The sequence below is a fragment of the Nycticebus coucang genome, chromosome 4, assembly GCF_027406575.1.
Source record: "Nycticebus coucang isolate mNycCou1 chromosome 4, mNycCou1.pri, whole genome shotgun sequence".
Lineage (NCBI taxonomy): Eukaryota > Metazoa > Chordata > Mammalia > Primates > Lorisidae > Nycticebus > Nycticebus coucang.
Window position 1 is genome coordinate 119,958,512 of NC_069783.1, and position 12,936 is coordinate 119,971,447.

A 12,936-nucleotide genomic window follows, 5' to 3' on the forward strand; every position below is an offset into this window, starting at 1 on the left:
GTCAAGGCCTGGACAATCAAATCAAGTAAAGTAGATATTTCAAATTTAACATCTTTGTTTTGAATTTGACTCTAGTATGATCAAAAAGATGAAATACCAATCAATGATCTTTCAAGTTTGTTCACACTATAGTGCAAAGTGACTGACCCTCTTCACATAGCAAACAAGAAAACAGTTATTAAACTATCACCCAGACAGGTCCAGAAAACATACTTTGACTGGGTTCTGTTGAGGATGCATTCCTTCCAGACTCGATGGACCATGTGATTGTGGAGTTTTGGAGGAATCTTCCCCGATCTCTTTGGACTGTGCATAGTTATCATGCCCCCGTCTTGGGAACCTAGGTGACTGGCAGCACTCTGAATACCTCCACTCTCACCTAGAAAAGACAATTTGGAATATTAGAATTTTCTGAAAAGATTTCCTACTACATAGATTACTATCTTATTTAAAGTAAATATGCATTTTGATCAAACTCACATTCATATAACTTTGCACCTACTCCCTGGCAATAACACTATCTATAGCTCTAAGTAAAATTTGTGTCAGGATGCCTTCCCTCCCACCCCCAGCATTTTATATGATTCTTTGTGTTCTTCCTAAAGCAGTTAATCCAATTATCTCTCTCTCTCTTTCTAATACAGAGGCATTAGATACAATTTATACATATTATTAAAGATGCAAATACACACTGATGGTTTTAAATTTTTAAATCCCAACACAATAAATAAATTTCAAGGCAAAATAAACAGTAGAGGGAACTTTATGATCATTTAGCTAAACGGCTGTAAAACAGCACACAGGGCTCTGGGTAAGAGAAGAAACTTAATGACACAAAGATTTTAACAAGGTCGAATTTCAAATTTCTGTGTAGAACTGTTTGTCCTTATACCTGACACTATTTATGAAAACTTAGTACTGAAACACTATGAGGTTGTCTCAACATTTTCAATCAGAGGAATAAAACTGCACAGCTTTCTCTTTAAAAAATCCACTTGGTTTTCTTCCAAATATAGTTGATATGTAATCCAATTCTTTCAACTATGTCTACTTTTGTGGACATATGTTGATGATACTGGCTGTTGTTTATGAGTTTTTACTATTTCTATTTCATACAAGACAAATAACATCAATAACCAATATTAAATTCTGATTTAATTACTTTGATCTAGCTAATAAATATATTGTGGGTTTTATTCTCCATAGAACTGTGATATAAAACATCTTAACCAAAACATTCAATCTAGGCCAGGTGGAATGGCTCAGGCCTGTAATCTAGCATTCTGGGAGGCTGAGGGGGGTGGAAGCTCAGGAGTTCAAGACCAAGCTGAGCAAGAGTGAGACCCCTATCTGTATTAAAAATAGAAAAACTAGCCCAGCCTTGTGGCAGGTACTTGCAACCCCAGCTACTTAGGAGGGTGAGGCAAGAGGATCTCACTTGAAGCCGAAGAGTTTGAGGTTGCTGTGAACCACAATGACACCACCAGCATTCTACACAGGGTGAGAGAGTGAGAGAGAAAGAAAAGAAAGAAAAGAAAAGAGAGGAAGAAAGAAAGAAAAAGAAAAGAAAAGGAATGGGAGGGAGGGAAGGTCAATTTAGACAATCAGGAAAATCTCCACTCCTATCTAGAAAAGAAAGAAGCAATCTTACAACACAAACTTGATACTCTTTGTACCAAAGCAAACATAATCACTATATAGGCTAAACGGTTAGGCTTACCTTAATTTTTCAAAAAAAGAAAGCCAAATGCTTACATTCTAAGGAACTAAAGCTTTCTTGTCTCTCAGAAAAGTACTATAATTTTACAAATCAAATAACTGAAAGGAGATAAGAAATTTGTCTTTCATTGCTACCTTTTATTTTCAAAGTTCCCTAACTTGGTTCACGGTACAAATGAATTCATTTCCATTTTACAAAAGGTTTTCAAACGCCTATTATAGAACTAAGCAAACTAAAGAAACAAGCAGAAGTAGGTAACATAGTCTTCTCCCCCAAACAAGCTACATTAGGGCCAAAGAGATCATATGCCCATGGTATAAGGAAATAATTTATAAGCACAAAAGGAAGGATAGGAAAAAACAAACTACAAGGACTTTTTTGATTTAAATTAGGTTGGTGCTTTTCAGAAGCACTTAATGACTGGTCTACAATGTGGGTAATATCTTACATGGAATTAAATAAGGCTTATTACTCCAAGCTATTAAATGCATGTTAAATGTGGTTACCTCCAATTATACCTATATATCAAACAGAAGAGCAAGTGGATGTACCTAGCTAGATAAGGCATGAGTGATTTCAACTAAAACCATCAATCCTCCCAGGCCTCCTGCTCATCTTAGAGAAGCTTGGCCATTTTTAGGAGGCAGTTTGTCCAATATCTAGTAAAACAGCAACGGTCAACATCAGACAGCTACAGAGTCTCAAATCTGACCAGGATTCTCTTCTGATGCAGTAATAAGAGTTCTAATCTGTAATCTAACATCCTATGATGTGAAAATTTGGGCAAGTTGGTTTTACTCTAAGAATACAGCAGCTTGTACTTAGTTTGTTTTAGGAAATGAGGCAGCATCAGGGAATTTATTTAACCAAGGCCTAGGACAATACCATACATCTAAGACCTATGCTATAATTAAGAAGTCCACATTGAAACCCACAATAAACAAAATCTCTTGTTTTCCTATTATGAAATTTAGAGTTCTAAACTAATCAGAGGCTGAGAAATCATGTAGCCAGCGGGCCTTCAATTTTAAGTTGAACAGAAATTTCACTAACTACTAAGAAAAACAAAAAAAAGATAAACAAAAACTGTTAACTTACGAATGTGGTGAAATTGTTAAAAATTGTTAAGAATCCAAAATGTGATATGAAATTAAAACTTTTCAAAATCCTGATAATTCTAGTCTTAACAATGACATATCTGTTTTCTCTATGATAATTATTATAATAGACTACAAAAGTACTTTTTATTGGTTGATGACATATCCTTTAACAGGATAGATATTACTGTATCAGAGATAGATACGTATTTTTCACCATCTTAGCACTAAATGGCTCTTAAAAACAAAGACTGTGTTGTCCATTTCTATGTCTCCCAAACACTATCTTGAGTAATTCCCTCCAGCTAACAATAATGTTCACTCAAATTGGAGTTTTGAGTATTACTTGCATTTGTATACTTACAAAGCATGTATATTGCTAATAATATATTGTATATATATTATTATATACAATATATTTCAAGTATATTGCCTAATAATATGTACATGTATGACAACTCTATAGTATATATTTAACAGGAAAGGAAAGTTAGATTCAGAAAAAGTATGAGAATTTAGCAAGGTCATTAGGTGTGTTCAACCACAAAGTTTATGATTTTCCCCAGTATGTATGTTCCTTAACCATGAACATTTTACTGAATGCCCAATGTGGGCCAAGCACCATGCTAAAAACTTCAAAATACCATCTTAAATAATCTGCATGAAAATTACCATGTAAGTACGTATCATGCTTGATAGTTAGTTTTCAAAGTTAAACATTTAAGACTTTATTTACTCTAATTTACTGCCAACCTGGCCCACATTAAATGCCTATAAATAATTTCATTTCAACTCAAGTATGGTAAGTATCCACTCTTTATTGGCCAGATTTCCAATTAAAATGAGGTCAACTACAACAACAAAATAGTCAATATGGGAAACATACTACTCAACAAAGAAGGCGAAAATGCTCCCAATTTAAACAATTGCTGAATTTTTCCATGAAGAAAGACTATTCAAACTATCAAAATTTTTTCATGTTAGTACAGACAAATTACTGACAGGACAAAGTATTTATTCAGACCAGGTGCTAGTCTAATTTTATAATATAATACAGGAAAAGTTATCCAAGACTCATCCCTAGCTGGCAATGGCCATTTGGGCAAAGGTTTTAATCATTCTCTGATTTATTATTCTCTGTTTGTTTAAAATTTTGGGAAAAGCAACCTACATTTTGTCTACTGCCTCATATGTGAAGGGGCAAATGTGGGGAAAGAACTTAAGAAAAACAACTGAATTATTCAATTAGAAGAAAGACCAATATGGGCACAATTAAAATGTTGAATTACAAAAATTCTTTTTCTTTAAAGTTTTCATTCTCTATTTAATAAAATTCCCAAGTTATTCTAATACCTCCATCTCTTCTACCAGGAATTTCTCAAATGTTTTCTTAACCTGTTCCATGGCATAGGGACTATATGATTTTGGGGGATGTCTTCCACCCTGGACATTCCAGGATCATACTCACCTATGACTGCCTGTTCTGGAGAGGTGGGAGGGGTCAGAGGCATCCCACAGTTGCTGGGGTCCTTCACACTACCAAGCCCCTGCTGACCAACTGTAATGTGGCCTCCAGCACTGGCAACACTTTGAGGAACTGGGATGTCATTCTGAGAGATCAAAACAAATGCTGAAGGGTAAACCATCCGAACACCACCTGTAAGGAAAGAGAGCAATGGGAGAACAGGCCTGAGGGAGAGATCATAGAAGGCTTCCAACTTTATTATTCTAGTGATCCAAGTTAAAGATCAAAGGTGAAAATGACATGATTGTGAAATACTGCCAAAAATTATACATTTCATTCTTTCATAAATTAACAGTTATTTAAACATGTGTTCTAACTTGATGATAACAGCATTTGGAACACTAGGACCACTGGTGCTTTAGGCAAGATAACTACTCAGTATCATACCACTGTGTGAACAGAATTTTTAAAAAGATGTAAAAAATTATGGAGATCATTTCTGATGAATCTGCATGATTATATTTTTTTAACTAGGTAAGCTGAAGAAGATAAAATAAAAGCTCTTCAGGCAAAATACTTTCTCTTACCAACAATTACTTCAACTGCTACAGGGAAATCATCATCATATCCCAACTCCTCTTCCTCTTTCAATTCTTCTTTCTTTTTTAGCACCATCGGATAAAAATACTGCCATTCCTCAATCAACTTACGAGTGGCTGGATCTGACATCTTGTATGCCTGGCCTGTTAGCGTGCCATTTAAGCCATAAGGACTTACCAGTACTACAGAGAGGAGGAAAAGCATATGCTACACATTAGAGAAATAATTCCTACTTAATTGCAGCACTATAGATATGGTGATTTTACATTAAAACATAGCATCACTTAATGTATATTGTTCTTTATTTCTTACCTCCTTTTAAAGTCTGATTTTAAAAGTTTTTTTATTAGAGTATTTATATGCCTCTCAAGTCACATCAATTCTTGAAGGAAATCAAATAGGGATAATATTACACAGTCAGACAATTATATCAACACACAATACATAATCTATCCATACATTAAAGCATCCTGTTTAATAATTATTGCACAATGTAAACATAACAGAAGAAAACTATTCATTACATACACCCCAGAAGCTGCTTAGAACTTGAAGATTCCTGGCCTAGCTTGTTGGCTCATGCTTATAATCCCAGCATTTTGAGAGGCCAAGGCAGAAGGATTGCTTTAGACTAGGAGTTCAAGACCATACTTGGCATACAGCAAGACTCTACCAACACAAAAGGTTAAAAAAAAACAACCTCTTCTTATGGTTCCTGAGATACCTGAATATCTGTGGTAATCAAAGAGTAATATATAAATAAAATATCCAATAGCAGAAAAGTCTTAATGTACAAACCTTGAAGCATAAAAAAAAAAAGCTTGATGCATAATGCTTAGTTTTAATCTCAGTTATAATTATTTTCAAGGTCTGATAATGAAACAACACTAAGTAAAATGGTATTTAACTCAAAGTAAAGGTCTCAATGTCTTCTTATCTTCTTTCAGTATTTGACCTTGATATCGTTTTCACTGAGTAAGACACAAAAATATAGGTAATGTAATACTTAGAACCCAACTAGTTCTTAGCCTTCAGGTATTTCAACGTTCCAAATAATACCATTATGGGGGTAAAGACCACTTTCCTCAACCTTAATTAAAAAAAAAAAAAAAAAACAACTCAGCATAGTCATTAAGTCATTAAATGGATGTCCTTTTGATTTTTTTTAAACAGCTAAAGCTAGATGATATGTCACATCAATCAAGATACAGAGAGAGCACAGACAGCACATATTCCTTGGAGTCTTTCTGCTATTCTTCAATGGTCAAATGGGATAAAAATATATTCTACCAATATAATAAATCAAACATAAATTTTTTTTGCATTAATACTTCTAGGAAATTCCCACATTAATTTGGATAATTATATGCACGATAATTTCCTATAGGCCAGCACTTGCCGTAAGTAGCTACCTCCTCCAAACTTATCACAAAAATAAGCTGAATAATGTCCCACAAAAGTCTTCTATGACTTGAGGTATTAGTGGCAAATCAATAAGATTTAAAATAAGTGGTCTATAAGGACCTGGTATTCTTAGTATTATCTTTCTCAAATTTTAAGGTTAGAAAGTTAGTTCTCTTCCCTCGTGACTAGTGATTCCTTTTATTGTTACCCACAAATAAATGTTTTTACTTTGAGTGATAAAATCCAGGATAAAATCAAATAGTCCTTAGTGCTTTAACACTCAAGGAAACAGTATTTACATAATTCTTACAATCTACAGTACATATAATCTGTACAACTCATAAGTGTGCTGTGTGAGAATTAAGTTGTTTTGGATTTCATAGTAACTCATACATAAAATACCCAAATTTACAGTGCATAGCTTAAAATGTATTGCAAGGAAGGGGGTTGGGGGTAGGTGAAGGAACTTCAAGGTAGTAAGTAGGACACAGTAAAATGATGATTCAATCTTCTTTTTTTTTTTTAACCTCAGAAAGGAAAAAGAAAGCTTAATTATCTTCAGGGCAAGAAACAGATGCTTTCATCAAATTAAATCAGAATAGTTTGTAGAAAACCAAAAACAATCATAAATAAAATGGAAGCTAACTACTCATATAACAAGCTGTTATATGAGTAAAATATTTTAGTCCAGGTTGTTAAAATTAGTGTTTTCAAAAATAATATTCACTGGCAGATAAGTCTGAAAAACAGATAATGTTATATTCTGAACTTCTGAAAAGTTATTGTGTAGAAAGCTTCCAGTTTTATTTGCATAACATCTGTATCCTATGCCAACTATAAACACCTAAGAACAGAAAGAGAACTGTTATTCACAGAAAATTCTGAATTCTTAAGGCAAAAGATTTAGAATGCTGAGATTAAAAGAACATGAAGTTATTCTGGTAATATCTAGTGGTAGAACTGATAATGAAAACATGGAGGTACTAAGTTAAACCACAATTAAATACCTACTGTCAATTCACTCTGTATTTAAAAAAATAATAAAGGGGGTGGCGCCTGTGGCTCAAGGAGCAGGGCGCCAGTCCCGTATGCTGGAGGTGGTGGGTTCAAACCCAGCCCTGGCCAAAACACACACACACAAAAAAAAAAAAACTGGGTAAAAAAATAATAAAGATACTAATATCACTGAAGAAACTAGGCACTATAAAATTCTAGAAATTTAATTTTAAGATTTTCGTTGAAATTCAAAATAGTAACTGTATAATAACGTTCTGTAAGCCATCACCTTTTTGAAGCCTTATTAACAAACATAACAAAAACCTTTAATTTATAATATTTGGCAATTATTCACTGGATTATATTTTTCAAACACTTACAAATCTTTCATTCTGAAAGAAATTCTCTGTATTTTGTTCTTCAATACAACTACACATAAGACCATGCCATATACATTACAAAGCTTTAGCAAAAACTAACAAGCCTATGAACTACTTCATGGTGAGGAGGCAGCCTTTCCTTTCTTCTTCAAAAATTGACCCTTATGGTTAGCTTTAAAATGTCCATTTAAGGGGGCAATGGCTCACACCTGTAATCCCTGCACTTTGGCAGGCCAAGGTAGAGGAATGCTTGAAGCCAGGAGTCTGAGACCAGCCTGGGCAACACAGAGAGACAAAATGGAAAAATTACCTGGGCATGGTGATGTACGCCTGTAGCCCCAGGTACTTGGCAGATTGAGACAGGAAGATCACAAGAGCCCAGGAGTTTGAGGTTGCAATGAGCTATGATTACACCACTGCATGCACTCTGGCCCAGGCAACAGTGAGGAGACGCCACCTTTTTTTTTTTTTTTTTAAGGCCATTTAATATAAGGTCTCATGCTGCAAAACATTACTGGGCAAGGTAAATATCCTCTCAGTGATGGTTGTGAATGGATGGAGAGCAGGAATATACTACTTACTTACCTTGAAATGGTGCCGGTGAAGACTGAGCCATGTGTATATGCTCCTCATTAATCAAATAAATTGGCTGGTGTTGGGCAATCTCCACACTTGTACATACATTACTTTCTCCATGAAGAAAGAATGTGAAAGCACAGGACAAATGCTCACTAAAAAAGAAAGAAGGAGAAATTCAATTTTACATTTGGTTAGAAACAGGTGCTAGAAATTGGAACTACAGATGAGATACAGCTCTGCTTTATCAACCATCCACTGAGATTGACCTCAGTGAACAAAACATAAATTTCTAGATCATTATTCAAAATGTAAATTAAAGCTGGCAGATAAATCTGAAAAACAGATAATGTTATATTCTGAACTTCTGAAAAGTTATTGTGTAGAAAGCTTCCAGTTTTATTTGCATAACATCTATATCCTATGCCAAGTATAAACACCTAAGAACAGAAAGAGAATTCTAACATTTTCCTACCTTCTCATGGCAAGTACTCAAAAATGTATTATGTCAAATAAATGAGAAAACAGAATAAGTAGCTTATGAACAAGCTCAAAAGACAACTCCTGAATGGATTGTGAATTGGCTTGTAACTGATTCTAGAACAAAGACAAAGTAGTTTTGCTTATGTTTAGTGTAATATGCCATCCAATTTATAAGTTTACAACAATACAAAATGGTTAAAGTTCTTTATCTAAAAAATAATAATGAAGTACTTTTTTGTATATATATTCCCAACAGTTAATGTAATAAAAATCCCCAAATGGACTGGTAATCTATTATATTTAACTTTTATAACTTACTTTTGATCAAAACATTTTTTTGAAAGATTCTACCTTTCCATTTTACATATAACTAGCTAAAAATTAATAAAAATGAAGTATTGTGGAGAAAAATAATTTCAACATTACCACAGTGGTAAATTCTTTCCACGCTGCTAATTTGGCCGTAAGCTAGCCATAATACATTTCTCAAAACAGCTCAAAAGAACATTTGCCTGATGAACCCAAAACATTTATACTAAACAAGGCCAGGCAACCACCAATTAAAAAATCATCTCTAAAATGCTGCTTCTTTTCAAAACTTCTCTAAAAATATTATAAAGTGCATTTTGAGTACTACCCAAAAAATTAATTTTGGCTTCAAATACAAAATTATATTATTATAGGGGAAAAAAAATAAAAATGTTCCTCTATTACATAGTGAAGCATAGATATTCTTTTTTTAACAAGTATGTTGAGTTAGCCTAACATCTTGTGTTTTTTTTACTAGAATGTGAGGTTTCACTGGCAGGATGAAACTTGGTATTTGGGTATTTAGCATGAAGGAGTAAATGCAAGATAGTGACTAAAATTTTATGAATATTTTGAAAATTTGAAGAAAACCCTTGGCATCATACTTCAAATTTTCAAGTTCACAAAGAAGACAAATGCACATTAATTGAAATGTATGCAGGTATGAAACCATGTCAAAAAAACATGCTGTCCTTTATCTATGAACATGACAGTGGAATCATTAACCTTAACATACATTACGCCTGGCACATGACAGGACCAAAGTATCGTTTCACTGACTGTGGATCGGATAATTTTTCAGCTGTAAATTTCATATAAGAGATTTGAGCTGACTCACCCCTAGTCATGCCTACTTTAATATGGGTCAATTTAAAATAAAATCAAACTTTTAAAAAAGAAAAACAGGTTTCAAGAGAAAGAAAAGAAAATGTAAGAGAATATGAAATAAAGAGCAGATATAGGCAAGAGCAAGATGTAATTTTTGGAAATTGAAAATCCAATCAGAGGAATGGCAGTACATGAAGGGAAGGAGTCTGAAAAAGAAGTCAGAGGCCATCCCTTGAGACAACAAAAAGATGTGTATGTACAAAAGAACAGAAAGGCAATTTAAAGTTTGGTTTACAAAAGTGAGTTGGAAAAAAAGAAAAAGACCAAAAAAGTGAGTTGAATCTAAAGCTTTATTATGAAAATTTCAAAATATTATTCATTTCAAAGATTTGAGACACAAATGAGAAGGGTAAAAACTGAATCAATGACCCCTCTTTTATATTGATAACTTTAAAAACAAAATGATTTTTCAAGAAACAATTAAAACAAGGTAAGAGCAAGATGCCATCTCTAAAAATAGCCAAGCGTATTAGCAGCGGCCTATAATCCCAGGTACTCAGGATGCTGAGGCAAGGAGATCACTTGAGCCCAGGAGTTTGAGGTTGCTGTGAGTTATAACGCCACAGCACTCTACCCAGGGCGACAAAGTAAAATTCTGTCTCTAAAAAAAAAAAAAACAACAAGAAAAATACTAAATTATGGTAGAAATGTAACAGAGGCCAAGTTACCTTATCTCTCTGATAACAGTTTCCTAACATGTACCAGCAAGCACTAGCATAGATTGCTGGGCAGCCTAGAGGCTCTAATTAAGGAGACTAGATCAGTTGTTTCTGCCTTAGATCCCATATACAACAACATGAAACCATAACTACATAACACAAACCGGTCCAAATGTTACTTCTACTATCTCCCCTACTGCTATAGGTCAGAAGTTACTATCATATGAATACACAATACACAGAACAAAAACCACTGCAAGTTCACTCAGACTAAAACTGGAGCCTCACCCCTCTTCTCTTAGGGCACTCCACTTGACAAGTATTCCAGGCCTTCTCAACTATGTCAATTCTCCACTCTTTTCTTCGTAAATTAGATGTGATTTAGGTAATTCTTTACATAAAAACACCTCTACAGTCAAACTTATCTCACCCTTTCCTAGAGTCCTTGATATTCCTTTTTCTCTGGAAAGATACTCCCACAGAAGTATCTTACCCTTACTTACCTCATCCACTCATGAATAATCTTTATTTCCTCCATTATTTTCCTCAGGTAAACCACCCTTGAAATACTTCTTTACCATGATACCCTCCCTTCTGTCTCTCTCTAACGGCTAATGTCAAGCCATCAGCACATAAATGGTTAAAATAACAGTAATATCAATATGAATATCACTAAATAATTCTTATGTAGATAAAATAACTTTAGTTTCATTAAAGAAATAAAGTAAAAAAAAAAGAAAGTACTAAGAAAATAATCGGAGGAGGGTCTATTTTAGAAAGGAATTAGTCAAAGAAAAACTCTGAAAAGGGAGCAGCATTAAAAATTAAAAAAGAGGGGGATGAAAAGGAAAGAGGGTGGAGGGGAGCAAAGCATCTAAACTGAAGTTTGAATCATGAAAGATGAAAGTGGCAACAAATAATTCCAAAGGAGATAAAATTACATTTGCAAAAGTATGGAATTAAAGGGAATTTGCCCTTTTAAAGGACATATTTAGAAGGCAATGTTGCTGCATCTTTGTGAGAATAAGGAAGACCAGTGAAAGATGAAGGTGAAAAGATAGGCAGAGTATGAAAAAAAAAACAGTGAAAAGGCAAAGATTATCAGAGTAGCTGAAAAATTAAAATAAATCCACCCACACACTGCTCACCAAACACATGCAAAGTCTTACCAAAACAATGAAAATAAAAGGTAGAAATTCATATGCCACATGAATTCAAACAAAAATAAAACTGGTATAGAAATAACAATAATAATACTTATTAAAACATTTTAAACTTAAGTTCCTTATTCCTTAACAACATAGAGGAATTCAACGAGAAATTTAAACAGGCATGAGCATGTGTGTCCATAGTCACGTGGCATACAGTACAGAATATGAATATAAATATATATAAATTAGAATACAATAAGAAACTGATAAATCTAAAATTAATAAATATTTTGATATACCTGTCTCATTATTTAACAGAATTAGGGAATTATTAAGAATACAAAAAGCAGAATTGACAAAAATATATAAGTTACAGTATATAAGTTGGCTTTTCATAAACAGATAACCTACTCTCTTTCTAAGAACACATAGCAAACAGTAAAAAGGACACACAGGCAAGTCTTAGGAACTGATGATATACAGACTACAAATTCATTAACAACAGTGCAATTTAGTTAGAAATCAGGTTTTTTTTAAAGGTAAAAATAAAATCATCTGTTTGAAAACTTGAATACATACAAACAAATCATGGACTATAGAAAAAAATAGTAATGTCAATCACAAAATATTTCAACTTGAGTGACCACAAAAGTAATGCATGTCAAAATTTAAGAGAAACAGTACTTAAAGGGTAATTTATATACTTATATGCCTAGAAATTAGATAATAAATAAAACTGGAAAAAAAAACAAAGACTAAATACAACAAAACAGAAGGATGAAAAGAGAACATAGAATAAAAGGAATAGAAAGGACTAACAAAATAAAACTTGTTTTTTGAGCAGGTTAAAAGACAACAAAATACTAGTTAAGACTGATTTGAGGAAGGGAGATGTCCCTGCAAGTAGGGAAGGGCACCAATAAACCATACAGGGAATAACAAATAAAGCGAAGAAGCTTTTAATGATGAAACAGCTATATTTATTGCAACTTTATGTCAATCTGAAACATGATACTTTTCCATAAAAATCAAAGTAGAAAACATTCTGTAAATAAGAACTAAAAAATTCACCCAACCATTCATATCAACACTATCTTAGAAGGTTTTACTAAACTTTCAGTCTCTATTATTCAAATTATTTCAGCAAGGAATGTGATAGATTAACATCAGTAAATCTAAGAATGTAATACAAAATATTAACAAAGGAG

At 33.4% G+C, this 12,936-nt stretch overlaps 1 protein-coding gene across 1 annotated transcript in view; it reads right to left on the reverse strand.

The window, feature by feature from the left end:
• MED13L (mediator complex subunit 13L) overlaps window positions 1-12,936 on the reverse strand; it is a 332,646-nt gene that overhangs the window by 70,536 nt on the left and 249,174 nt on the right. Inside the window, exons 5-8 of the mRNA XM_053586925.1 lie at window positions 8,248-8,393; window positions 4,870-5,064; window positions 4,286-4,474; window positions 214-379 (exon numbers count right to left, since the gene is read on the reverse strand). Coding sequence (XP_053442900.1) covers window positions 214-379; window positions 4,286-4,474; window positions 4,870-5,064; window positions 8,248-8,393 — 696 coding nt within the window. The remainder of the gene's footprint in view (window positions 1-213; window positions 380-4,285; window positions 4,475-4,869; window positions 5,065-8,247; window positions 8,394-12,936) is intronic.